This window comes from Balaenoptera musculus, chromosome 12 (genome assembly GCF_009873245.2).
Source record: "Balaenoptera musculus isolate JJ_BM4_2016_0621 chromosome 12, mBalMus1.pri.v3, whole genome shotgun sequence".
Taxonomy (NCBI): Eukaryota; Metazoa; Chordata; class Mammalia; order Artiodactyla; family Balaenopteridae; genus Balaenoptera; species Balaenoptera musculus.
In genome coordinates, this window is record NC_045796.1 from 21,074,541 (window position 1) to 21,102,383 (window position 27,843).

General features: G+C 38.1%; 1 protein-coding gene across 10 annotated transcripts in view; it reads right to left on the reverse strand.

Moving 5' to 3' along the window:
- The window catches only part of UTRN (utrophin), a 504,261-nt gene that overhangs the window by 357,916 nt on the left and 118,502 nt on the right, over nt 1-27,843 (reverse strand). For 5 of the 10 annotated variants that reach the window (XM_036870974.1, XM_036870976.1, XM_036870977.1 and 2 more), the window contains 14 exons: nt 26,866-26,958; nt 25,551-25,628; nt 25,113-25,205; nt 22,468-22,640; nt 19,757-19,872; nt 18,886-19,046; nt 13,884-14,087; nt 12,799-12,980; nt 11,684-11,834; nt 10,399-10,518; nt 8,157-8,258; nt 3,849-3,956; nt 3,389-3,568; nt 877-1,046 (listed from right to left, as the gene is read on the reverse strand). In XM_036870974.1, coding sequence (XP_036726869.1) covers nt 877-1,046; nt 3,389-3,568; nt 3,849-3,956; nt 8,157-8,258; nt 10,399-10,518; nt 11,684-11,834; nt 12,799-12,980; nt 13,884-14,087; nt 18,886-19,046; nt 19,757-19,872; nt 22,468-22,640; nt 25,113-25,205; nt 25,551-25,628; nt 26,866-26,958 — 1,931 coding nt within the window. Of the gene's footprint in view, nt 1-876; nt 1,047-3,388; nt 3,569-3,848; nt 3,957-8,156; nt 8,259-10,398; nt 10,519-11,683; nt 11,835-12,798; nt 12,981-13,883; nt 14,088-18,879; nt 19,047-19,756; nt 19,873-22,467; nt 22,641-25,112; nt 25,206-25,550; nt 25,629-26,865; nt 26,959-27,843 lie in introns of all 10 variants that reach the window. The other 5 variants (XM_036870970.1, XM_036870972.1, XM_036870973.1 and 2 more) reach the window with 1 other exon arrangement.

Sequence of the window (27,843 nt, forward strand, 5' to 3'; positions counted from 1 at the left end):
ATCCAAATGAAAGTCATCAGATAAAATTACAATCCTGCTTTGTCTAATAAAAGCTAAACTGGGGAAATCATATCATTTTTATTCAGGCAAAAATAACAGCCCATTTACCCAAGCACTGGGATTCTACTGTCAAAGGGCAAGAATGATAGCACTACTCAAGGGCTGCTCTGAGACTACCTGCTCCAGTGCCTGTGAGGAACAGTACCTCGCCCACAGGAGAGCTCTACAGAGGATCTGACACCAGTAAAAGCTCACTATACGCCAGCCATGGTTATTCCTCCTATAAGGATCCTGAGTTTCTTTTGAGTCAGCAATGAAAAGATATTTTACCAAAGATGGATTTTAAAGCTAAACATGAAGAATCTGTTAATAAATATGATAAAGGAATTAACAAAGAAAGAAGACATGAAAAAAGAAAGAAGGGGGAAAAGGAAGAAAAGGAGACTGAAAATGAATTACTTCCCTGAAGTAAGTTTTTTTAAAGGTGAGAAGAGGAAGGAGAGTCACAAAGAATAAGGAGATGGATCTAAAGCAAAATTGTAGAAACTGTGATAGAGAAAGAAAGAATAAATGAGGGATCATGGACAATCATATCCACCCAAGGTAACTGATGGGAAAGGAAGAAGGGTTCTGTCACACAGTTCTCCCAATTGAACCCAAGATAAATAAAATCATCCAGGTGATTTAGATGCTTAGCACTGTAAAGTGGAATATTCAGAAGACTCAGAGGTAGTGAGTGGTTCAGTAGTTGAATTTCCATTACAATAATTATGTCTAAATTTGCGTACGATTAGTGATCAGTACAAAGTAAGTTCTGAGTACAAAATACATTATGTGCGGGATTGGGTTTGGAAAATAGTCTCTATCTGTTCTCACCTTTTCTTAGTTTCCAAATCCACAGGGATCTGTCTCTTCTTTGGGGGAGGAGGAGGAGGCAGCTCTTGCTTAGACCTTTTTGTAGTTACTTGTTCTCTTAGGCGAACCGTCTCCAAAAGATCCTTCTGAGGAATCTGGGACATTCCCAGCTTTGCGACAGCCTGAGTCACCTGAAATAAAAATCATCCAGTTTTAATGTTTTATAACAGCTTTATTGGGATATAATTCACATGCCATAAAATTCTCCCCTTGGAAATGTACGGTCCAATGGTTATTAGTATATTCAGAGTTGTGCAACCATGCCCACTTTCTAATTCCAGAATAGTTTTATCATTTCAAAAGGAAGCCCTAAAGTCTCTGTCACAATTACTCAACTCTGTTATTGTGGCAGGAAAAAAGCCATAGACAATATGTACTGATAAATTAATGGGCATGACTGTGTTCCAATAAAACTTTATTCACAAATACAAGGAGCTGATTAGATTTAGTCCACAAGGCCTGTAGTTTGCACACCCCTGCTCCAGACCTCAGGAACGACTACTTATCAATAACGTACAGCAATATATTCAAATGTATATACTGATCTTGTATCCTGCAAGCTCGTTGCATGTTTATCAGTCTAATAGTTTTGTGTGTGTGTGTGTGTGTGTATGGATTCCTTAGGATTTTCTATATAAAAGGTTATATCATGTGAGTACAGAGATAGTTTTATTTTTTTCCAATTCACATGAGTTTTATTTCTTTTTAATGCCTAATCATCCTGTCTAGAAACTCTAGTACAAGGACATCTTTGTCCTGTTCCTTACATGAGGGAGAAAGTATTCAGTCTTTCATCACTGAGTGTAATGTTGGTCGTTGGTTTTTATGTAGAAGCTCTTTATTAGGTTGAGAAAGCTCCCATCTATTTCCAGTTTGGTGTGTGTTTTTATCATAAAAGGGTGTTGAATTTTGTCAAATGCCTTTTTTATATCTATTTAGATGATCACATGTTTTTGTCTTTTATTCTATTGATATGGTGTAATGCATTGACTGATATTTCAATCTTCCCTTCTAGGGATAACTCCCACTTGGTCACAACATATTATTCTTTTTATATGTTATTGGATTTGATTTTTAGTATTTACTTGGGAATTTTCACATCTATGTTCATAAGAGATATTTATACATAATTTTCTTTTCTTGTGATATCTTTGTTTTGGCATAGGAGAATACATATTTCCTATAATTATTTGGGAAATGTCCTCCACACCTCTACTTTCTGGAAGAATATGTAAAAGATGATGGTGATGATGACAATGATTTTATTCCAATAAGGTTGGTAGTGATATCAGCTCATGTTTCTGATTTGAGAAAGTTGAGTCCTCTCTTTTGTGCTTAGTTGGTGTGGCTAAAGTTTTGTCAATTTTGTTCATTTTTCCAATGAATCAAATTTTGGTTTTATTTAATTTCTCAATTGTTTTCTATTCTCTTCATTAGATATTTGTACTCTAATGTTTGTTATTCTCTTTCTTCTACTTGGTTTAATTTACTCTTTTTTCTAGTTCTTAATGGAGAAGTTTAGGATGTTGACATAAGATCTTCTTTTTTAACATAGGCATGTAAAGCTATCAATTTCATTCTGAACACTACTTTCACTGCATTCATGAGTTTTGGTATGTTTGGGTTTTGTTTTTATTAATCTCAAATAATTTTCTAATTGTCCTTTTGATTTCTTCTTTCACTTCTTGGTTCTTTATAAGTGTGTTGTATAGTTTACATATATTTTTGAATTTCCTAAATCTCCTTCCTTTATTGATATCTAAATAAATTATATTATCTTCAGAGAACAACAACAACAACAAAAAAACCTTGTGCCCAAAACAGTCACTCCCCATCCTTCTCTCCCTCTTGGCCCCTGGCAACCACTAATCTACTTCCTGTCTCTCTGGATTTGCCTATTCTGGATACTTCATATAGATAGAATTATAGTGCATTAATCTTGTGACTGGCTACTTTTACTCAGCACAGTGTTTTCAGGGTTCATCCATGTTGTATCATGTATCAGTACCTCATTTTATTATTGCCTAATAATTGCATGGATATACCACATTTTGTTTATCCATCCATCTATTGATGGATATATCAGTTGTTTCACTTTTTGGCTATTATGAATAATGCTGCTGTGAACATTCATGTACAAACCAAAGTGTTAATTTTGTTCAATTTGTTAAAATATTCTTTAAATTAATAAGATTATTTAAGATTTCAAGATCATTTAATGGATTCATGTCCAAGTGTTATCAGTTACTAAGGGTTGAATGACTGGATATCAGTAAGTTTTTTGAAGGTCTACTAAAATTTACTTTAGAAAACTAAAGATATTCACATGTCAATTTTTCAATTTTATAGTAAACCAGGTATAAGAAACCAACTTTTTAGTTTAGCTACTACTTTTATTTCATAAAAACTAAAACAAACCTAAACGTAAAATTTCCACTTAATAGCACAACACATTACCCAAAGCAAAAGGTACCTGGTTGGAGGAATCTTCTAGTCTCTGAACCAAGGAATCCCATCTCTGAGTCAGTTCCTCTGAGTCACTGTTTATCTTCTTGGATGCCTTAGGATTATCAAGTAACTGACCCACATCCTGGCCAATCTCACTCAGCTGATCCAACGCTTGACGCTTCATTTCCATGTCTTCCTTCAAAATCTAGTATTTCAGATACTTATTAGATGACTCTCTTTTAACAGGACTTTATCTTCCTGTTCCCCAGTCAGGAAATGTAAACATGTATATTTTATTGTAAAATTCACCTGCCTTGCAATTAATTCCCTAAAGCTAAAACATAAGACTCCTGGTTCTAGATCATTACATGGCAGCATTTCAGAGTTAGGTAATGAGTCTATTCACTAAACTGTATTAACCATTGATATAAAACAGTAAGATATCATAGGCTTACAAGACAGATGCTGACAATGACATCACTTACAGCCAGTCGTCGAACACTGACACTTAGTTCCTTTTGGTCTTTGAAGTTGCTCGTCTGGACTTTATTTAAAGCCTCTTCTTTTTCAGTTAACCATGCTTTCAACAAGCACTACAAATAATAATCAAAGTTAGAAATATATTTAGGGAATCATTTGGTAATTCAATTCAATCAAGTTCCAGAATCTCCAATTTTTATGTTACTAGAGGCTTATCCACATCTGGGATAAGAAGGACTTCAAACACCTAAGCCTGAGGCATAAATGACCCAGGAAGGCATCTTTCTTTAAGATATTACCCTTCTCAGATTTGCAACAGATCGACCTGAAATTAGCCCCACTCCTGGATAACTAAACCTAATTCTCAGGGAAGTAGGTGGGTCTAAAAGGCTAAATCCAACTATCCAAGTCTCCAAAAGAATCACTTTATAACTTTCTAGATACAGAGGGAAGGTCAGAGATTTTCTTGTCTCAGCCCCTCATTTTAGGGAAGAAAGAGAGAGAAGCCAAATTATATGTCCAAGATCTCTTGGCTTGTTAACTGCAGAGCCAGATCAAAGACCCACACCCCGAAGCCAATGGTTTTTCCATGCATCTTGCAGGACAACCACACTAATGCTCCAGATTTGACAGCAATTATGACTAGAGGACAAAGTTTGAGGATAGTCCAATGTCAATATAAAGATCTTTAAACTTCATTGGCCAGTGATGCATGTCTTTTAGGCAGAAGATATTTAGTAAAGTAGGGAGATAAACATGAAGGAGGAGTAAAAACAACAAAAATGGCTGCACTGGGATAATTTTTCCCAAAATGTAGTATTTACCACAGAAACCTTTTTCTATAGAGTTGAGGGGGGAAATTCTTGGTCATGTGTTTGGAATCAACTCTTTCTCTAGTTATTTTATTTACCAGTTTATTTAACAACCATTCTCTGCCTTTATATTCCACCAAAAAAGGACAAAGATTAGAAAATACAAGACAAATATGGATCCTGTCCTCAACGTAGTAAGAGTGATAAGATACGCACAAAAATAACTGTGCCACCAGTTAGAAAGTGCAGACACCACAAAGAGATTGCTTACAGTTTTGAAACAGTGGGGAGGGGGAGGGAGTTTATAGGTGACTTCATGGTCCTAGATGGATATGTCACTGGCAAAGCCCACTGGGGTACCGGGAAAACTAAGGTGGAATCTAGGTGATAAGTGCTCACCTCCTCTTTTGTGCTAAGTCTAGTTTCACTTGCCTATAGGGGGCCGTGTGCAGAGTCTTTGCACCTAACAAGGTGGACTGGTTCCCAGAGGAGACCCACCATGCCCAGCGTCTCAGCTCGGCAGCCGGTGTGCAGAAGTGCTGTGCATGACACCTCAGTCCAAGACGGCGGCAGCAGGCCACGTGCAGAGAGGCTGCGCCCAGCACTGTGTAATCTGGAGCCGTGAGCAACACACTTGCACCAGACCCGCGAGAACTCCACCCCCTCCAGACCCGCGAGAACTCCACCCCCTCCAGACCCGCGAGAACTCCACCCCCTCCAGACCCGCGAGAACTCCACCCCCTCCAGACCCACGAGAACTCCACCCCCTCCAGACCCGCGAGAACTCCACCCCCTCCAGACCCGCGAGAACTCCACCCCCTCCAGACCCGCGAGAACTCCACCCCCTCCAGACCCACGAGAACTCCACCCCCTCCAGACCCGCGAGAACCCCACCCCCTCCCTGCCAAGAAGAACCCTCTAAAGCAGCCCCGCCGATGATTGTTGGGGAGAGCACGGACTCCAGAGCGCAAGCTCACTCCTCTCCATTCTTTCCTCAAAGAATAAAACTTTCGGACTTCCCTCGTGGCTCAGTGGTTAAGAATCCGCCTGCCAATGCAGGGGACACGGGTTCGAGCCCTGGTCCGGGAAGACCCCACATGCCGCGGAGCAGCTAAGCCCGTGTGCCACAACTACTGAGCCTGCGCTCTAGAGCCCGTGCTCCGCAACGAGAGAGGCCACTGCAATGAGAAGCCCGTGCACCGCAACAAAGAGTAGCCCCCGCTCGCCGCAACTAGAGAAAGCCTGCACGCAGCAACGAAGACCCAACGCAGCCAAAAATAAATAAAATTTAAAAAAAAAAAAAAAAAGAATAAAACTTTCCTTTGCTTCTGAACCAAACTAGGTTTCGTTCTATTGGCTCGAGCATCACTGGGCAAGAGGGCCCTTGTAGGAGTCGGACTCGAAAGGGTTGGTAACAGGTGGGGAGAACTTAAAAATAAAGAGATGGGTAAAAAGGCATTCCGAGGAAGATGCCACACTTAAAAACACAGAGGCTAGAAAACCAGTTCGCTCTTCCAAAAACATGAAAACAATACAACAAAATCCATAAGCAACCTATGATGCACCATGCACTGGGAAAAGAGAAGTGAAAAAGAACCAGCACTACTCTCGTGGCTTTGACAGTCTAGGAATGGGCTACAAAGTGGGAATTCAGGATTTGAGCACTGGGTACATGGAAGGATGGAGGGAAAGTTAAGTTTGGAAAGGTAGGTTAAAGTCAATCACAGAATACCTTGCTTGCCACACTTGGCTTATGCTGCAGAAATTTTGAACTAATTCTCAGAGCCCATTTCTATCTTAAAGCTTCTGCAACTGAGTGAACAATAATCCCTTGAAAGATTTTCTAATTCAGACACAGTTGATTGGTCTCATTCTCTTTAACAGCAAATTATCAATTAAGTACCAATGTTGGTTTCAGTTCTACATTTTAACACGATTTCTCCTTCCATATCACTAACAGAAGGCCATTCAAAGGTCATTTTTTTTTTTTTTTAAAGGAATTCCTTTATTTTTATTATTTATTTATTTATTTTTGGCTGAGTTGGGTCTTCGTTTCTGTGCGAGGGCTTTCTCTAGCTGCGGCAAGCTGGGGCCACTCTTCATTGCGGTGCGCGGGCCTCTCACTATCGCGGCCTCTCCTGTTGCGGAGCACAGGCTCCAGATGCGCAGGCTCAGTAATTGTGGCTCTCGGGCCCAGTTGCTCCGTGGCATGTGGGATCTTCCCAGACCAGGGCTCGAACCCGTGTCCCCTGCATTGGCAGGCAGATTCTCAACCACTGCGCCACCAGGGAAGCCCCAAAGGTCATTTTTAAACCTAAGGTAATAAATGGCCAAAATCCCAGCCACTCTCTATTTTTAAATATTTTTAATTACCAAATTTTGATTCTTTCCAAGTTTTAAATTATTTTACTTAGAGGAGTAACACAATGGTTACCTAGCAATCAATGTCTCCCACAATCATTAATGAAGTAAAATTTTAATTATTCTACATGATTCATTGGCCTGAATTAAAGGGACTAAGTAAATTTAAATCTTTGTAAAGGGAAATGTAAACATTTCAGAAATCAGAATCAGGTCCATTATGAGATTCTTAATAGGACAATTCTGGTCTTGGGGGCAGGTGGCAGTAACTTACAACTTCACTGGGACAAATTTTGCAACCTGCTTTTTAAGATGTTCTCTCTGCCACCATATTTAGTAAATCACAAAACATCATACATCTGTTTTTATTCCGTGAAAAGAATATAGTCGCTTTTTGTGGATGGAAATGAAATGCATTTAAAAGACTCTCAATGGACACTGAGATGTGGGAACAGAGTATCTGCTTATTTTCTACACCACAACTCTTTGGCATTTTGAAGAAAAGTCTTGCTTATTTGTATTCTGTTTTGACGGTTGCTTTTCTGGAAGGATGAAGATGGGCAAAGGGCCACCACTCAGACTGAAAACTTAAAGTGGCAGCTTTACACCAAAGGTTCATTTTCTATGTTAATCCTTAGTGAAAAAAAAATTAACTAAGTGTTCAATCAATGGTGTTACTAAATAATATTTTCTTATTAATTTCAGTAGCTATCCTGATTAAAAATCACAAAAAATTCTTGTGGTTTAAAGTTCACAAAGTATTGAATGGATTCATTTACCATTATGTACTGAGCACAAACCATATGCTAGGCTGTATGGATACAAGTTCAAATACATTACCCAACACAAATGCAGTAAAAATTATGTCACGCAAATCCTAAAAGTAGCATATCTAAATACTAACATTCTCAGTAGTGAACAAAGTCAAATTATTATTACAATGGAGCTAATATATAATGCAATCTCTATGAATAAACTGCATGATAAAATGGACACAAAGCTGACTTTTAACATAATAAATAATTATTTGTAAATTTTCCTTTTGAGGAAAAATAAACAAGACTTTATTCTAATGCCATAATTAACGATGGGTTTATTTTTCACCACTTATTTTGCCCATTATGGATAACAGCTTCATACCTGTTCTTCCAGTAATTCCTGCCACAGAATGTTGATTTCCTGTAACCTGTTCCAACGTTCTTCAGTCCATCGGCAGACGGCTGTCCAACGTTCACCGAGTTTCTAGAAAAGGAAGAAACCATCCTTTGTCAACAAAGCCTTAAGAGATAATTAACACAATCCTTAAAGAAATTCTTGGCATCCATCGTTCTCTATTACAGAGTAGCAATTTATGAAAAGTATTTTTATGAAAGTTGCTTTAAATAATACAGATGAATCCTACAAATTTATAGATGAGAAAAACTAATTTCCATAGAATTTAATTATTTCACACTACATAGCTAGAAAGTGGCACAACTAGAACTCCATTCTGTAACTTTTGACCCCAAATTCCTGCTCTTTTCCATTTTATTGTGGTTTTTATATGAGAATTTGACAGTTTCACATATACCTTCGAAATAAAGCAAACATTTATTTTCGGTGCTTCCATTTTTTTCAGGCTATCTTTAAGACAAAATTCAGTGCGTCAATTGTTTCTTAACCATCTTTTACATGCCAAGACAATTTTCATCTGTAGTACCAAAATTATGAAAAAAAATTTTTAATTTATAAAAACTATGTTTTGAATGAGAGAATTTCTGTGAAAAAAATACTTAATTGATTTGTTCTGTTTACATTGCATGATCCATAAAAAATTCCACAAAACTTAGCAACAGAATATTACAAGTATTAGCAAAACTAAATAAATAAATTTGATTAATTTAAAAAAATCATTCTTCATGATGACTTCCCCAAAAATTATTTTATTACCGCTTTATAAATAATGATTAACAAATTGTAAATTTTATTTCTTCATTACTTGCTTGGGAGCAATAATTATTTAATTAATATTATCTTATTTCAATATTTAATACCAGAGTAAGCTTTGCATAGCTCAAAGGGTAGAGAACACAGAGCCAGAAGACAGGTCTGTTGTCTCAGCATGAAAACTTATTGCCTACTTAAACCTCTGAATTTCCTCACTATTAAATAGGCAAGACATGAATGCCTACCTCTCAGATTACTGTAATAACTAAATACTACTGCACCAAAGGCTCAAAATCACTGGCTAATTTTAAATGACACAAAAGAAAAAGAATTTCATATGATAATTTATAGTCTGAAAGTTACTGAAAATCATCAACTGGCAACATTATATCAGATAATCCAAGTATTGTTTAAGTAAAATACCCTTGAACAACAAGGGTTTGAGCTGTGGGTCCACTCATACTTGGATTTTTTTCAATAAATACATTGGAAAAAATTTTGGAGATTTGTGACAATTTGAAATAAAGACGAAGCACATAACCTAGGGATACTGAAAAAATTAAGAAAAAGTTAGGTATTCATAAATGCATAAAATATCTGTAGATATGCATATAACACAAAATATTGGGTTGGCCGAAAAGTTCGTTCGGTTAATAAATATGTTATTCAATAAAGTTCTCAGTGAAAATGAAAAGTGTGTCTTTTATTTTTCCTTAAAACTGAACGAACTTTTTGGCCAGCCCAATATGTCCTAATGGACTGTTTGTTACCAGTAACGCCTCCAGTCAACAATAGGCTATTGGTAGTTAAGTTTTGGGGAAGTAAAAAGTTATACTTGGATTTTCAACCACTTGAGAGGTCAGTGCCCCTAACCCCAAGTTTTCAAGGGTTAACTGTCAACCAAAAACTCTCTTTATAAAGACTTATAAAGATACACTATAGTCACTGAGCAAAAAGAAACAAGGTTCCCAAAACTGGTGTTGACATTCACACATTGATCTACCAAAGAAACTGGGATATTAAATCCCACACGGCTGAAATTCTCAAACTTTACATTTTTTTTACATATTCACTGGGCCCACTCCCAGGGACTTAGGTCTGCGTAGAGCCCAGAAATATGCATCTTAACAAATTCGTCAAGTGATTCTGAGCAAGAAGTCTGTGGACCACTTGTTGAGATCAGTTCTTATGCTTCCACATCTTCTTCATATGCCCAAAGAAGCTGTGGACCACAAGCGGCCCCAACCATTCCCTAAGGGCTGAAGTAAAGCAATGATACCTAGGTTCTCCTGTAAACCCCCATGCTGTGGAATCCCAACTGGGAAGTACAACCTAAAGAAGATTGTTCTACGATTCTAAATAAACAGTGAGACCGAACAGGAAGAAGAGGGGCAATGTGCAACTGGGGCTCAGACCACAGGTCCCTTGGGACCATCCTACTTTACAGGGTCCTTACCTGTAACTGATCTTCCAGAATAGCTGTAGCACTCTCGCCACTGTTTTCATCAACAATCACCACCATGTGAGTTAGGGAATTTACCTTCACCTGTTCAGCCTCAAGATCATTTTGTAAACTCTAGAGAAAAAATTAAGATAAACCATTATGTCTACTCTTTCCCATTTATCTATTTAAAATCCACTCAGTTGTCAATAGTGATTAAGGACACTTAATGAGGCATGGTGTTTAAATCTCCAATCATTAGCCTAAGTGTTCTACTAATGAAACAAACCCATTATACATCTTTACATTTCATTATGAACCAAAGCACTTTGAAAATGCAATGTCATAACAGATTGCAAATGGGATGTCATCACTTTTATTATTTTTATTCCAAGTTTTGGCCAAAAGAAAAAGAAAAAAGGTGTCCCATAAACAAGTTGAGCGCCTATAGTAGGAATTAAGAATAGAGAATCATTAAGTCAATAAAGTCCCAAACTTAAATACACATAGTCAGAGATCATTTTATCTAGTGCAACATGGTATAAAGTGACAGATAAGTCGAATGCTCTTTGATAGTCAGAAGCTGTTCTGATTTGTTACCCAGGAAAGCAATTAGGGGTATACAGACAATTTCTCTTCCCACTTCTTCCATGGGAAGAGCATTGTAGGTCACAACACATACGTATATAGGTAATTTATTCAAATACTACCAATAGTGTCATCAGATGCCTTGAGTTTTTGTGTTTAATCTATCCCTAAAGCTTTATTTCAGTTATCTAGATATTTCATTGAAAAATAAAATTCTTCAGTTCGCAGAGAGGCTATTTTACTCTACCTTTCCTTGACTATGAATAGTTATCTCTTACATTTGTGACCAAATTAAATCTCCCACCAAATTTTGAATCTTTACCTAGGAGAAGAAGCAATAGCCTTCCTGAAAGGATTAGGTACAGATCAATCTGAGGGTTTCCTTATTTCCCCACACACTGCATTCATGCAACACCCTAGGGTTCTTAACCACTCATAGGTCCAAAAAAAAAAAGCCCTGAGAATCTTATGAACACTATGTACTTTCAGAAGAAAACTACACATACCCACATAAAATTTTACCTGTGCTTTCATCCCTGGCTCAGAAAAGTCACATTCCCATGCACTCTACCCTACAGGCTGCTGAATAAAAGGGCACACTGAAGAAGTGTCCCATCTCTGCACTAATGATAGAAGCCATCGGCTCCTGAGAATGCTGAGGGCTGCTTTTTCATATTTGATAAGGTATAAAAGAAATATGAGCCAGATTTACTTTATGATCTTCTAGCAGCTTTTGTAGGGATTTTAAGTCATCATCTAGGGGGCAAGTTTCCATCTTCTGAATGCGTTCTTCTGTGAGTGTTAACCAGGCGGAGAGCTGCTGTAGCTGCTTCCTCTGCAGTTCCATGAGCACATCGTGCAGCCTGTCCGAGGGGAACACAGCATTATTCCCACTCCTTCTTCCCTTTGCAACAGCAAATGCACACTCCAGGCAGCAAAGAAATGGGGCAGGGAACACATTCTTGTCTAACCATTTAAAGTAGCATTTGGTCTTTAAATACAGAAACCAGCCAAAAAAAAAAAAAATTATTTCCTAAATGGAGTCAATTAAATGCAGTCAAAGAATGCAAATAACAGCACCCTCTATTTGTATCAGAATCATTGTTTCTTCAATCAGGAATTCCTGCCTATTAAATAGGTGGAAATTGCCATGGAATGCAGTTTGCTCCTTAACACACAATACACGAAACAAAATGAACCATGGGGAAAAAAATACTTAAAAAAATGTTACATGGGACGAAGTGAGAGAGTGGCATGGACATATATACACTACCAAATGTAAAATAGATAGCTAGTGGGAAGCAGCCGCATAGCACAGGGAGATCAGCTTGGTGCTTTGTGTCCACCTAGAGGGGTGGGATAGGGAGGGTGAGAGGGAGATGCAAGAGGGAGAGGATATGGGGATATATGTACACGTATAGCTGATTCACTTTGTTATAAAGCAGAAACTAACACACCATTGTAAAGCAATTATACTCCAATAAAGATGTTAAAAAAAAAAGTTACAAAATAGAATTGGGGATAAATATAACATAGTCCTGTCTTCACATGAGAATTAATGGTTAGCCAATTTTAATACTGCAAAGTCCATATTAAATGTCTTTGCTAATTTCTGTATTGCAACTTTTACCTTTGCATTTGGTTAACATATCAAAGGGGACATAAAGATCATACAAAATTCCAGCAACACTACATAAAGAAAAGAGTCAAAATTTTACAAGGCAAGTTCTCTGGTTATCTTGTTCTCACAGACATGCAGACTTTTACTTGTGCTAAACTGGGCAACGCAGTCTACGGAATAGTGTTCCTTTCTGAGCTTCCACTCACCGGGACTGTCTGTCCATACTTGCCACCCTTAGTGCCTCCCATCTGGCATTCAGCAGGGTCATTTGTTCCTGAATCTCAAACTCCTCTTCATCTGACAGAGTTCCTTGTGTTATCAGCTGGTTTCCTGCCTGCAGGACATTGCCAACACTGCTCTGGTGCGCCGTCAGCTCCATCATAAAAGCCTGAGAAGGTACATCATTATGATTTGTGGGCTGCTCAGTGAAGAAGAAAAATCTTAATAAATTGTTAATGTCTAAATATTAATGCTGTGAGAAAAAGTAACCATGTAGAGTGCAAATAAATAAGACTTTGATCCAATTTTTTAAGCTCTGATTATAGGGAATCAGCAGCTGCCTGAAGGAAAAAGAATAGATCAAAGAGGACGTTACATGTGATAACACCAGCTATTTTTAAGTAAATGCTGATTATGCTGCTGTTAGGTCGTGAACATGGAATTATGAGAAGATATAATAAATAAAGCACCACGCTCACCCAAGAGAAAGTGCTTAAAGAAAATGACCATTTCTATTATTTTCAAACCAAAACAGCAAATCAGACCTGCCAATTAATACATCAACACCAAGAAACTACTTAATCAAAAGAATTCTTCACATAATCCAATCACTACACTGCAATATATCCCTGAAATAGTAGGAAATTTTCAATATATAAAATTACACAGGAATACTGGATATGAGTTTTCTTAATCATACAATAAATAAAAATAATCACTTCCTGGGGAACATTCAAATCTAAAGATTTGGTGTATTCATTAGCCATTTTGTGTTTAACTATAATGGTACACTTCAGAAACGAGCAGTACTATGCACTGATTTTTGTCAGTGGCTTCACAGAATCTACAAATTACGGTAAGATTAAAATCCGAAATCTAATTCCAGTGCACAGTTAAATCACCCACACCAATTCTGTAACAAAGCCCTATTTAAATATCACAAGTCTTAAAATATGCCATGACCTTTCTGTGGAGCAGAATTCAGTAAACAACAAACATCAGGGTACAGCCCCTGATTAAGGCACAGGCACCATGGCACATATAACCTGCTCATCAGCTATAGATTATTTACTTCGTGGGTTGCAAACTGGTCTTTGACTTCTTCAACATCATCGGAAATGTCATCCTGCTCCTGGAAAGTGTCCTCGGCAGAAAGCAACCAGGTCAGCACTTCCTCCAGTGCTATCTGATAGCTGTCCAGATCCATGTCAACCTCGGTGACAGTGCTGGGGGTTTCAGCTCGGGGACCCTCTTGCTCCTCCTCTGGCGCTGAGCTCTATAAAAACAAAGCCAAGAAAACTCACAAGCGTTGTGAAGACCAGAAGGTGTTCAACAAAGACACACTGGATGCAGAAACTAAGGTAAGCACCACTGTGTCTTAGGCATCCACCTGATTCTCAGGAGCTAGGTGAGCCACGCCATGAAATAGAACACATTTATTAATGCTAGGAGGGCAAGGCGTACAAAAGCTACATCACTCATGGATTCTGCACTCAGGGACATTCTAATATAGCTGGGAAGAGACAAATAACCCACATGAATCACTTCTCAACAGAAATAAAAAGGCTATTAACAAAGTTATAAATTCCATGGGTCCAACAAGGAATGCTATTTGCATTCGCCAAGGGCTAAAATAGGAAAGTTTCATAGAGGATCTGGAACCTGCTGGGCCTTGAAGGATGGATGTCATTTAAAGAGACAGAGATTAGAATCCTGCTTTGACCCTAGTTAAATTGCTTTTACTGAACTGCATTTTAGACACTGAAAGACAGCCACACATACAGGCTGTCGTACTGATGATATTTTTTTGAGGCAGCTGCCCTCTAGTTTACTAGCTGGTCTTTTTTTTCTGAAGAGCCCGCGGAATAAGTTATTCCAAGCTCCTTCTAGGCAGTGGAGTATTTTCTTATATACTTTAGAATCATATAACCAAACCTACCACCTCTCTCATTCATTTGTTCCCTTCCAGAGCAAAAATTCTTTAAAATTTGCCTACAGCCTGTCTCCACTTTATCACCTCTCACCCACAGTTTTTATGTACTACCTCAAACATACACAAACGTATAGAGAACAATACAAGAAATGCTCATGTATTTAACAGCTACATTTGTTAACACTCCCTTTCATGCTGATTAGGCACTGGTCCCCACCACACACCTGGAAAAGCTTTTGCCAGTGTTACCAATAACCTTCTCATTGACAAATCCACTTTTCTAGCATCAGCTTTAGGATGACCATGTAATGAGCAAAAAAACAGAACAGTTTTGATCATCAACAGTACTAGAACAACACACATAAACCACACCTGTTCCAAGCAAACCCGGAGGTCCAGTCACCTTATGTTCCTTAAGCTCTCGGTGGCATTCCCTACATCTGACCAGTCCCCGCCCTCTTGAAGCTCTCCTTTCCCTGCTTCGATAACACCATCTCGGTTTTCCTCCTAGTTCAACAGCACTTGCCAACACGTAAGTAATGAAGCTCCTCAAAGTTAAGTGCAGAGCCTTTTTCCTTCTATGTCCTCTGCCTGCATGGCTTCATTCATTCCCATTGGATTTAAAGAACCATCTACATCCTGCAAACATTTACCTTTATATTTCTGGCCCCAAACTCCAAACTCCTATGTCCTACTTCCTTAACATCTCCACTTCAATGTCTCATAGGCATATCAAACTTTGTCAGTATTTAAACCCCTACTTTTTCTCCCCCCAAACCTCTTCACCTTTCCCATTTCAGTAAACGCCTCCTCCATGCACTTAACCCCTCCAGCTAAAAAGCAGGGAGCCGGCCTTGGTCTCCAGCTTTTACCGCCCACATTTAATACGTACGTATAAGCCACTCCTACCTTCAAAATTCATCTCAGATCCATCCAGGCCTTTCCATCTTCACAACAACTGTTTGTCCTCAGCACTGCAACAGCCTGCTACCAGTGTCTTTGCTTCCCCGCTGCTACCCAGACTGCTACCTCCATCACCCACTTCTCAAAGAGCAGCCAGAATGATGTTTGGAAAATGTAATCACATCATAAGACTTCCCTGCTTAAAATCTTTCCCTGCTTTCTCAATGCTATTAAGATACAATTTAAAATTCTTAACATAGTTTACAAAAATACTGTGACAGCAAGAAACAGAGTGAGTGTGTGAGTGTGAGTGTGTGTGTGTGTGTGTGTGTGTGTGTGTGTGTGTGTGTGTGTGTGTGTAGGGTTGGATTTCAATTAGGTTAATCAGGGAAGTCGTCTCTGAAAAAGTTCCATTGAAATTGAGGAAAGATGGGAAGCTTGCCATGCAAACAAGTGGGTGGAGAAGCGTTTCACAGAGAGCAACCCACACGTACAAGAATCTTGGGGAAGGAGAGGAAGAAGTCCACCACGACTGGCGTGCCGTGGCCTGAGATGAGTTGGGGCGGTGGGCTGGGCCTTGTAAACCACAAGAGGAGATGGGGTGTTTAATTAGTATGAGGGCTGGAACAGAAAGAAAACACACACCAAAGATATTCTGGAGGAAGAATCCAAATGGAGCCGGTAAACAACATGCAGCAGTTAAAAACAATGAATCAGGGAGCCCACAGATGAAATGATGGATGATTAGGAGAGAGGTGGTGCCAAAGACAGAGAAGGGAAAATGAGTTAAGTTCTGGACCTAAAACCCCAAAACTGGAAAACCACAATAATCCTGGAGGTCATTTAGTATCAAACCTCGATATTCTAATGAGGATATCTGAGAACTAGGAAAGTTAGTGACCAGCCAAAGGTCATTTAGACAGGCACTAGGATCTATGAGGTGGGAAGTAGAAGGCATTATCTAAATGCAGGTGTTCAGAGGGTATTCATTCACATACAAGAGGAGACTTTCAACTGAGAGATTAATCTAAAGAGAAATTCAGGAATTATTTGCTGACCACCTAATGCTCTGCAGCACATGTTTGTAGAAAGAGCAAGAGAGGAAGTCTGGCTATTAGTGTTCTCAGGAAAGTAGAGGATGGCAAGATATGTCAAAACAGTAGATGATTACAACTTGACCACGTTTTATCTCTCCAATTAACTTAATTCAACCTCTAAGGCATTAATGAAAGCATTAATGAAAAGGTTAATATTAATACACCTGCTCTTTTTTTTTAAATAAATTTATTTATTTATTTATTTTTGGCTGTGTTGGGTCTTCGTTGCTGCATGCGGGCCTTCTTTAGTTGCGGTGCGCAGGCTTCTCATTACGGTGGCCTCCCTTGGTGCAGAGCACAGGCCCCAGGCGCACAGGCTTCAGTAGTTGTGGCATGCGGGCTCAGTAGTTGTGGCTCGTGGGCTCCAAAGCGCAGGCTCAGTAGTAGTGGTGGCACGCAGGGCTTAGCTGCTCTGCAGCATGTGGGATCTTCCCGGACCAGGGCTCGAACCCGCATCCCCTGCATTGGCTGGCGGATTCCCACCCACTGTGCCACCAGGGAAGTCCCAATACACTTGCTCTTAATCAAACAGCAAATGGCTTCTGCAATTCTTATCATGTCACCCCGAGCCCTAAACAGAAGTGATTATTTTATCTACACACCATGAAAGGCAAATGAAATCTCCCTCCTTTTTAAAAGAGAATAGCCTTCACTATAAGAAGTAGAATATTCCATCTTTCTAACAAAAGGAACCCCGATCCAATGAAGAAATGATTCTAAAACCAAAAGGCAAACTCCGAAGATTATTTGAGCCACTGAAAAGGATGCATCATTAATGCAGCATAATAACTACACTACTAGAGACAAATGCTTCTCAGCAAACATTCAATGATAAAACATTAGGGCTTTTCCTCAATATCACTTGATCCTCAAAACTACTAAAAAGAGTCCTTGGTTCACAATCTGGCCCTATCTCTTGCCTTCTTTTCCTCTAAGCTTTTTCTTTTTCTGTAAATCATAGTTTTTTGAAATGGAGAAAATAAAAGAAGTGGTACCTACTACCCAAAGAAAACCTGAAATAATAAGTCCTTTGAACCTTGGAGAAGAAAAAAAAAATGCTATGCCAATTCAAGACCATTATCATTATCACTAACATTTGAAAAAAAATCTTGTTGAATAAAAATGAATGATAATACCTAAACAAAATGAGAAGGAAAAATTATAATAATATCTGCTGCTTATTGAGTGCTTATTAACATCATTTTAGATACTTCAAACTTATTAACTTTATAAAGTGGGTGGTTTAACCCAGATTTTGCAATAAAACTGAGGATGAGAGGGTAAGTAACCAACCCAAAACAAGAAGTAACAGGGATGAAATTTAAGCTTCAAAGCCCATGCTTTCTGCCTCTCTAAAATGTATTTCTTATCACTTTGAAATCCATGTGTATCTTTTGATTGTTTTGTTGATAAATGTTAGACCAGATGACTTTTAAGGTCTCATCCCACTGTTAAGATTCTCTCATTTTATGAATTATGAGAACTGGTTAGACTAAAACAGAATAAGGTAAAATATGGATTGATTCAAGGCAGGATAATTCAGGAAGAAAATTTCATGACTTTATTTATAGCTCCTGAAAAAAAAAGATCCTCATTGATATACTGATGAATAAAACCACTGTCAGCCCTTAAGTGAAAAACTCACCAAGTAATATATTATCAATTATTCCTCCTAAAAGAAAGGGAAAAGCTTACATTTTGATGGCCCTTGTGAGAATATAATGGTACAAATCCATTTTTTAATGGCAAAAAAAATTAGTACTTAGAACAGAACTAAGCTGACATGAGAAAAACCACCTTCAGTACAGGACAAGAGTGATAAAAGATGACCAGATGATAGAAAAACATAGGTCCTTAAGCATGTTATGCAGAAGCATGATCACAATCCTAGACTCTAACTCTAGCCTTGCTGTATGAAATAATATATTTTCCTTCTTAAAAAGTAAAATCAGTAAAGTTATGGTTCTCCATTACATGCATGTGATGTGTGACAGCATGCCAACTGATAAACTGAACTTCTGATGCTGAGAAACCAAGATGTTCTCAGTCAAGAAAAAAAATGCTCTGAAAGTATTTTTATCTAGTACCTAAGAGAAAACAAATATGGCAAGTCAAACACATTAATAAAAATTTACCTGTACCTGAATGTTAATTTCTCCTTCTTCACATTCTTTCTTATATTTCCTTGGAAGTGTCTCTACCTCACGGATGGCATCTATAGTGACTTGCTGAGGTAGCACCTCAAACAAAGATGTTAAATACATAATTATGGATTTCTTGTCAGGAAGCTGAACAGCAACATCTAAAAGTGGAAGAAAATAAGAACCAGCTTAAATTAGATGTCCAAAGTATGTGAATTGCTCAATACTGGATACAAAATAACTGTCTTAGTACCCATAAACAATGCTAGTATATTATCTTTGCAATACCACAGCTCAGTAAATTTCTATTTCATATAATATATGAGTCAAAGGTAAAGATGATTACGTACTTTTTTTTGTTCAATATCCCATTTCTTAAAAATCTTCCCTAAAAGCTTCCCCCATAAGGCTCAAAGGTAAGCTATCATCTAAGATAATGTCACAGATTTCATTCATAGTATGAAAATAAGTCTAGAATTCAATCCTGCAACATTTGTAACTAAAGTTTTCATAACATATACAAGAAGCTCATACAAAAACACATTTTAATGAAATAAATCAAATACTAAATTGTTTATCTAATAATTCTGTTTCCCTAAAATTTTAAATCTTATGCTCGTATTAACTATTCAATTAAATTAAATTAAATTAAATTACATTTAAATTAAATTTCCTCCTGAAGGATCCTAGAAATTGTTAAGCACAAAAGTATCATGTCTGTAATAAGATGGCTTGTACCACATTTCAAAAGGAAAAACACCTCCTCAATTCTCACAATTCTCTCAAGAAAGGGGGAACAAAAAAGCACTGCTTTTCAAGTATTCAAAACTGTAAAGCAAAATCAAGGTTGTAATTAAACACTGAACAATACCTTCAGGATCTAACAGCTTTTCAATTCCTAAGTAAGTCTGAGCCTTGCTGAAGGCATGTTCAAGTCTCTCAGTTGGGGACATTTTGACAACTCTATCCCAGCTGAAGAGATCGGGTCTGAAATCAGAATGCAAATAAAATTCAGTGAAGATGAAATATGTGGAAACAAAGTTGTTATTGTTATAATCCAATACATTTCAGTTTTAGATTTTTTTATTTGTGAATATAAATTTAAAAGTTTATCTTTTATATCCCAAAGTCTTGTCAAATATATAATATTTTAAAGTAATCTATAAATATGAAAACAACAGGTAAAACATTCTAAGGTTATTGTATTGGTTAAACATGCCTGTTAAAATTCTGGAGTAGCCACTGAAAGACTAGAAATGGTATATTTCCCAAATAGTGAAAGAAAAAAAAAGGGAAGAAGAACCTACCAGTATAAAACAAGAAAGAAAAGAAGATATAGAAAAAAGAAAAATGAAAAGCTCAAAACAAGCGGTAAGAATGAACTTAAATACATCAATTATCGCAATAATGTTAATGGACTAAATTCTCCGATTAAAAGACCAAGTTTAGCAGAATAGAAAATCCAGCTCTAATCTCTTCACAGGATACTCCTAACAAAAAGACCCTGAGAGAATTTCTGTCCCCCTCTCTCCAAAGAGCTACTGTCTAGTATTTCATTTCTATCTTGATTTTCTTTTAATCCCACAAACTGGACATTATTGTTGCTCTGACTTACTCAAAAGTTTTCTCTGCGCTCTATCTGCTCTTGCATCTTGGACCCACCTACACTTCTGGGATTTGCCTCCCTCGTCCCCACCCGCCCAGTTCCCTCTCTGACTCCACCTCCTATTATTCCCCTTATTCACACCACTGCACCCAGTGGCCTCCCACATGCCAGGTACCTCCTCCCCTCTTGCCTGACATATTTTTCTTCAGCAATATTTACCATTTCTATATGCTCCACAACTAACATTTTCATTTTTTAAAAACTGTCTGCCTCCCTCTATTTGAACATTAATTCCAAGAAGGAGGACTGGGATTTTTGCTTGTTTTGTTCTCTGCTCTACATCCTGTGTCTGGCACATAGAAGGCACCCCACACATACTTGTTAAATCAAGTAAGTAACAGATGGAAAAATGTTTTAGCTAAAATTCAAGTTTTATGATAGCGTCTCTTAACGGACTAGAAACAGTGGGCAACCCACTTAAACTGATAAAGGAGAAGTAGAAGAAGATGGGGTGTGGGGTTTTTTTTTAACCAGATAAAAGGTATATGAAAAAAAAGCTAAAGCAAATAGCAGTCTTATGGTAAAACATTAAAACCACTCCCTTTGTTACCAAGAACAAAACATTCTGCTCACTGCCACCAATGCAAACTGATATTGTATTGAAGGACAAGGCACAAGTGAAGGGGAAAGGGGAGAGGAGAGGAGAGGAGGTAAAGGGAGGGGAGGGGAGGGGAGGGGAGGGAAAGGGGGGAGGGGAGGGGGAGGGGAGGGGAGGGGAGGGGGGAGGGGAGGGGGGGGGGGAGGGGAAGGGAGGGGAGGGGAGGGGAGGGGAGGGGAGGGGAGGGGAGGGGAGGGGAGGGGAGGGAGGGGAGGGGAGGGGAGGGGAGGGGGGAGGGGGGAGGGGAGGGGAGGGGGGAGGGGAGGGGAGGGGAGGGAGGGGAGGGGAGGGGAGGGGAGGAAAAAAACTATTATAATTCATGGTCATCTACCAAAAAAAAAAAAAAAAAACTTACAGTAACAAATTTTGGTAAGAATTTAACAAGTTTCCAGATATAAGATGTAGAAAAGTCAACTGCATTTTCATATATCAGCAAAGAACATACAGGAAATAAAACTTGAGACAATAAATAATTTACAAGAAGAATAAAACACATAACAAATTTTGCCTTTCACATTTAAATCTTTGATGCATCTGGAGTTTATTCAGGGTATGGTGAGGCAGGGATCCAATTCACTCATTTCCATTTGTTCCATACCATCTATTAATCTGCAACATCGGCTCAGTTGTAGATCAGGATGGAGCTATTTCTGAGCTCTTTATTCCATTAGGTTGAACTATATGAAACTGCCATTTATATCAAAAACAGTCAAATTTGGCAATTTCATATGCTTCAGCCTATTATTATATTAGTGTTTTATTTATAGTACTATATAGTCTCAATTAATATAGCTTCATAATCAGTTTTGGTTTCTGTTTAGGAAGTGCTTCAGCCTGTCTCTTCTTCTTCAGAAGAGTAGTGGCTCTTTTTGGTCCTTTGGTCTTTTATTAAATAATTAGAATCTGTTCACAAGTTTCATAAAAAGAATCATTTATTTTTAATTGGGAGTTTTATAGAGTTTTCCTATAAAACTAACGTAGGAGGCTGAAAACTGTCACAATTCTTTGTGTATATTACTGGTTAGTGCTGAATGAGTTAGTTCACATTGAACTATGTGAATTATTTTACATTTTTTAACTTACAAATATGTAGAAGAAACCATGGACACTGCACTGTGGCATTTAAGTCCTATGGAAACAAAGACGTGATGGGCAGTTTTTTTTCCATGATATTTCTATTCTTTATGTTTTCTTAGAGCGTGTACAGAGGAGAGAGGCGGTAGTGGGAAGGGCCTTTAGGGAGTAGTAAGTAAGGGAGGGACAGAGAGGAGGCACAAATCTGTACAAATCTGCACATCCAAGAAGAGTCACATCTCACTTATGTCGGTGGAGCACGGCATTAAAGGCAAGCCCATCTGTCCAGCTGGTGGTGAAGTTGAGGACGTTGACCTGGCTGTACGGCCTGGTCGACTGGCGCACCCAGCTCAGCAGGATCTTCTCACTGTTGGTCTGCTGCAGGTCTGACATGATATCCTTCATGACATCTTTCACCTGTTCAAAAGAAACCATGGCTGCCAATAACCTCAAGTAGTCATTGGAATCCAGTCCTTGAATAAGGAATATTATATGCACGAACCGTTGGATCAGGCCACTGGTATTCATTTTATTTCAAAACTTTCCTTTAAACACTGGAAAGATAAATACATCTTAACAGTAATGATTTCGATTTAGAGGTGATTTTAACCTCACCTTTACATATTATGGCATTTTCTATATCTTAGCAATACTTATGTTACACTTGGCTACACTGAACATTTCTTTCATAGCCACAAAAAAGTAATATTTTAAAACTATACTTTACAAACATCTTTTAATAGGAAGAAAACTCAATTTTTATTTTCTACAGAAATGTGGAAGAAGGTAACTTTTGGCTGACTTTAAAATCTAAGAATGAAGCGCATTTCCTGATGGCAATAACAATTATAATCTAGAACTAATATTTTATATTATTATTCTAAATTAGTACATATAATTTAAGGAAGTGTTCAAAGAGTGATGTGGACATATCAAAAAAACCCCACAAGAGCCAACTTAAGGGGGCTTGAGAAATAATTAACAATAGTGAAAGATCAGAACCTATTAAGTAAGTAAAAATCCACTAAATAAGTAAAAATCCACACAGATATATAAATGAATGGATAGATAGATAGATAGATAGATAGATAGATAGATAGATAGATAGATAGATAGATACAGAGAAACAGGAGACAAGGAAAAGCTCTTCCTCATAAGTGGAAAGACAATTAACAAATGTAGAAGAAATGATGAAATTAGAAAATCACTTTGCCAAGCATTATATTAATAACTGATCAGGTAAGAACTATGAATGGATCTCAAAATTAACAGACAAAAGTGTAAAAAGTAGCTGAATATTTATACAGTCTCAAAGTATATCTCCACAAGATACTTTTTAAAAACAAAGGGCAGTCACATTACAGTGGAGACACCTGCAGATTCCACCTCACCCAAATGATGAGAGTTAATACTGCCAGAAAAAAACTAATGGACAGCATATGCTTCCTGATATGGTGTATTAAGAAAAACTCAATATTGGGACTTCCCTGGTGGTGCAGTGGTTAAGACTCCGCACTACCAATGCAGGGGGCCCGGGTTCCATCCCTGGTCAGGGAACTAAATCCCACCTGCGTGACACAACTAAGAGTTTGCATGCCACAACTAAGGAGCCCTCAAGCCGCAACTAAGGAGCACACCTGCTGCAACCAAGACCCAGCACAACCAAATAAATATTTTTTTAAAAAAAGAAAAACTCAACATCATTTTTGTGGCATTCCTCCCAAAAATGAATAACCTGAATCTAATCATGAGAAAATATTAGCCAAACCCACATGGAAGAACATTCTACAAAATAACTGTTCAGTACTCTTCAAAAATGACAATATCATGAAATACAAAGAAAGACTCAGAAATTATGCCAGATTAAAAGATGACTAAAAAAAAACAAGACAAATGAATGTAATAAATGATCTTGTATTTTCTTTTTCTATAAAGGATATTATTGGGGCAATTGACAAAATCTCCAAGAGCTATAGATTACATAACTATATTGTTTCAATATTATTTTCCTGATTTTAATAATTACATGCTAATTGTTAGTGCATGATATAATAATTACCATATGTATAATTATTAATACTAGCACTGTAAATATTATGTATTAGACATTTTATATTATATTATATTAATATAATAATAATATTGTAGTTATGTAAGAGCACTCCTTGTTTTTAGAAAAATGATTTGTTTTTACAAAATACTCACAGATCTATTTAGTCAAAGAGAAAGAGGGGGAGAGAGAGAGAGAAAACACAGAAATACAGACAGCTGTTAACATTTGGAGAATCTGAGGGAAAGGTATCCAGGAATTCTTTGGGCTATTTTTACTACTTTCTTATAAGTATGATATTTTTTAAATCTAATATTTTAAAAACAGATACTTTTTCTTCTACGCCAGGAAAATAGAGCAGTTTGTCAGGCTCTTTCACTCCAAATTATTATAAGTTGAATTGTGTCCCCTCCTCAAATTCATATGTTGGAAGTGCTAAGCCCCAGCACCTCATAATATGAATATATTTAGAAATAGGGTCCTTAAAGAAGTAGTTTAGGTAAAATGAGATCATATGGGTTGGCCCTAATCCAATATGACTGGTGTCTTGGAATGAGCAAAGGAGATTAGGACACAAACACACACACACACACACACACACACACACACACAGAAGACCACATGAGGACACAGGAAGAAGGCAGCCGTCTACAAACAAAGGAGAAGAAACCAACCTTGCTGACACCTCGATCTCAGATTTCCAGCCTCCAAAATTGTTAGAAAATAAATTTCTGTTGTTGAAGCCACCCAGCTGTGGTACTCTGTGGCAGCTCTAAGAAACTAATACACAAATGATACATTTCCAATTCCTATTAAGAAGTGATTGAAAATCTTCCCACCTGCCAGTGCAAAATGATGCTCCAAAGTAATCCTAAAGTCAGCTTGTGATTTCCATCTACAATGTCCGTTCCTCCTATATTCACTAAATCCACCTAGTAAAATGAAAAAAATAACTTATAAGACAATTTTTCTACGGAAACCCAGGTTTTTGTTCTAGCTCGTTTGGACAGCAATATAAGTAAATGACAAGAAAAATTTCACTTTAGAGAATCAGGTGAACCTAAATCTCAAAGATGTATTACTTATACAATAGATCAATAAAGTAATCACAAAAAGCACAACTATTCCTTCACTCATAGAACAGGTTCAGTACGTCTCGTAAGAAAAATATTTCCAATAATCAGTTGATGCCAATGTCCACAGCAGGTGGTTGGTTTCAAAATAAATCATCCCAATGGCATCAAAGGACCCCCCCCAAATTCATATTACAAACTTACATTGTTCTGATGTAAAACCTGCAGCACTCTGTTAACATTATTTAAAGCGTGTACCCTTGTGGAGCCACGTTCCTTCGGCTGGAAAACAGAACACAAAATCAAATGAGACAGAGAGTCCCTCCATGTTGCTGTCAAACACCGACATTGAGATGCCCATGAAACAGCAGCTCAGCACACAGAGCCCCTCTGTACCAGGAGCTCTGGCTGGGTTCTCAAGCCACCATGAAGGCTGGTGTTGACAGAATGCAAATTCTCCCACTAACAGCACCTTAAGATAGTAGTTCCTTAGCTTGCCTGAACACTGGAATCTCCTAGGGAGCTTCCAAGAATACCAGTGCCTGTGTCCAACAAAGACTGTGACTTAATGAGTCTGGAGGATAGTCTGGGTTTGGAATTTATAAAAGATTTCCCTGGTGATTCTAAGGTGCAAACAAGTTTGGGAACCAATGCTCCACCAGGGACAAAGCTTCTTCTATCTTAGTTGGGCAGGATGAAGAAAGATTTAGAAGTTATGTCCCCTCCACCCTGCACTAGTGTAGCCAGAGCAGAGAGGATTCAGAGGTGCTATCCCAGGTTCCAGGTAGGATTACAAGGGCCCACTGGGAAGACTGGAATTGCCACCCAGGGAAAGGTGATCTGGGAGGCTTCTTTCTGCCTCATTGGCCAGGGAATCTTATCTGACAAAGGGATCAATCTCTCCAATAGGTGCCTACCCACCATCTGGAAGGCAAAAGGTAGAGTGTAACACCCCACATTTCGGCAAGAAAGAAATTCATCTTCAGAAGTGCATCTCTCTATACCTTTTATAGTAATTCTACCTCTAGTGTTAAAGGTTGTACCCATAAAATACATCCTCTTCATTGGCAAAGTTATTTCTGTGTGAGTATTGGGTACCTTACACATAAAGCAATAGAGTTGGATTTGATGACGGAACAAACATGAAGATAATACTGAAAATCTGAATAAAAATAAATGCCATCAGTTTTCATAACTTTGTTTTTACTATTTGTTAAATAACATTTAAATGTATTTGTCTCTACTTTCTACTATTCAAAACATTATGCCCTCTTTACATATCCTTTCTTCTTTGTAATTCTCTACTGTCTGAGAGCAATAAACACATAAAGTATTTTTTTGATAAAAATAGAGCCCTCAATACAGCCTAAATATCATTCAATCAAAAAATTCATTAAAACTCCTTTTTAACATTCCTATTTCAGCCTTTACATTGTAAGGACCCCCAAGAGGGTCTTCAAGTATCAGTAATGATGAGAGATATGCCGTTTGCCTGGTTCTTGAACATGGCATCCCTCACCAGTGAGGTTCCCGTGAGGCCTTCTAGAAGATCCAGTAGCTTCCTTCCATCTTTGAGGTCTGTGAACATATCACTGATGGGTGGTTTTCCACTCTATAAAAGAAAAAGTACAATTTCAGCAGCAAAAATTTCATACGTAAGTGGCAAATAAATGAATAGCTTCATTTCTTCCAATTAAAAGTCTGGATGATCAGCAGACTATACAAACTAGACTAAGTTTGCCTTGTATGGAAAGAAGTACAAAGAACTTTGAAATCTATAACAAATGTTTTGAGCTGAAAGACATAAATTGCATTATCTCTTAGAAAGGGAGCAAATAAAACTGTGATTAATGTCAATATGCCTTGTATGTACAGATGACCCTTGAACAACATGGGTTTGAACTGTGCAGGTCCACTTATAGATGGATTTTTTTTTCAGTAGTAAATACTAGAGTATTACATGAGTATTACATGATCCGTGGTTGGTTGAAACCTCTGAGGTGGAACTGGGATAGGAGGAAGCTGACTAAATTATTCATGGATTTTCAGTTCTACAGAGTCAGCAACCCTAATCCCCTGTGTTTTTCAAGGGTCCATTGTATTCCTGAGAGAGAAGATGTGTTAAAAATATACATGAGGGCTTCCCTGGTGGTGCAGTGGTTGAGAATCCGCCTGCCAATGCAGGGGACACGGGTTCGAGCCCTGGTCTGGGAAGATCCCACATGCCGCGGAGCAACTAGGCCCGTGAGCCACAACTGCTGAGCCTGCGCGTCTGGAGCCTGTGCTCCGCAACAAGAGAGGCCGCGATAGTGAGAGGCCCGCGCACCGCGATGAAGAGTGGCCCCCACTTGCCGCAACTAGAGAAAGCCCTCGCACAGAAACTAAGACCCAACGCAGCCAAAAATAAATAAATTAACTAATTAAGTAAAAAAAAAAAATACATGAGCATACAGCACCTGGGTGCAGAGGCCAAAGAAAAGTGTGCAGATTCTTTTTT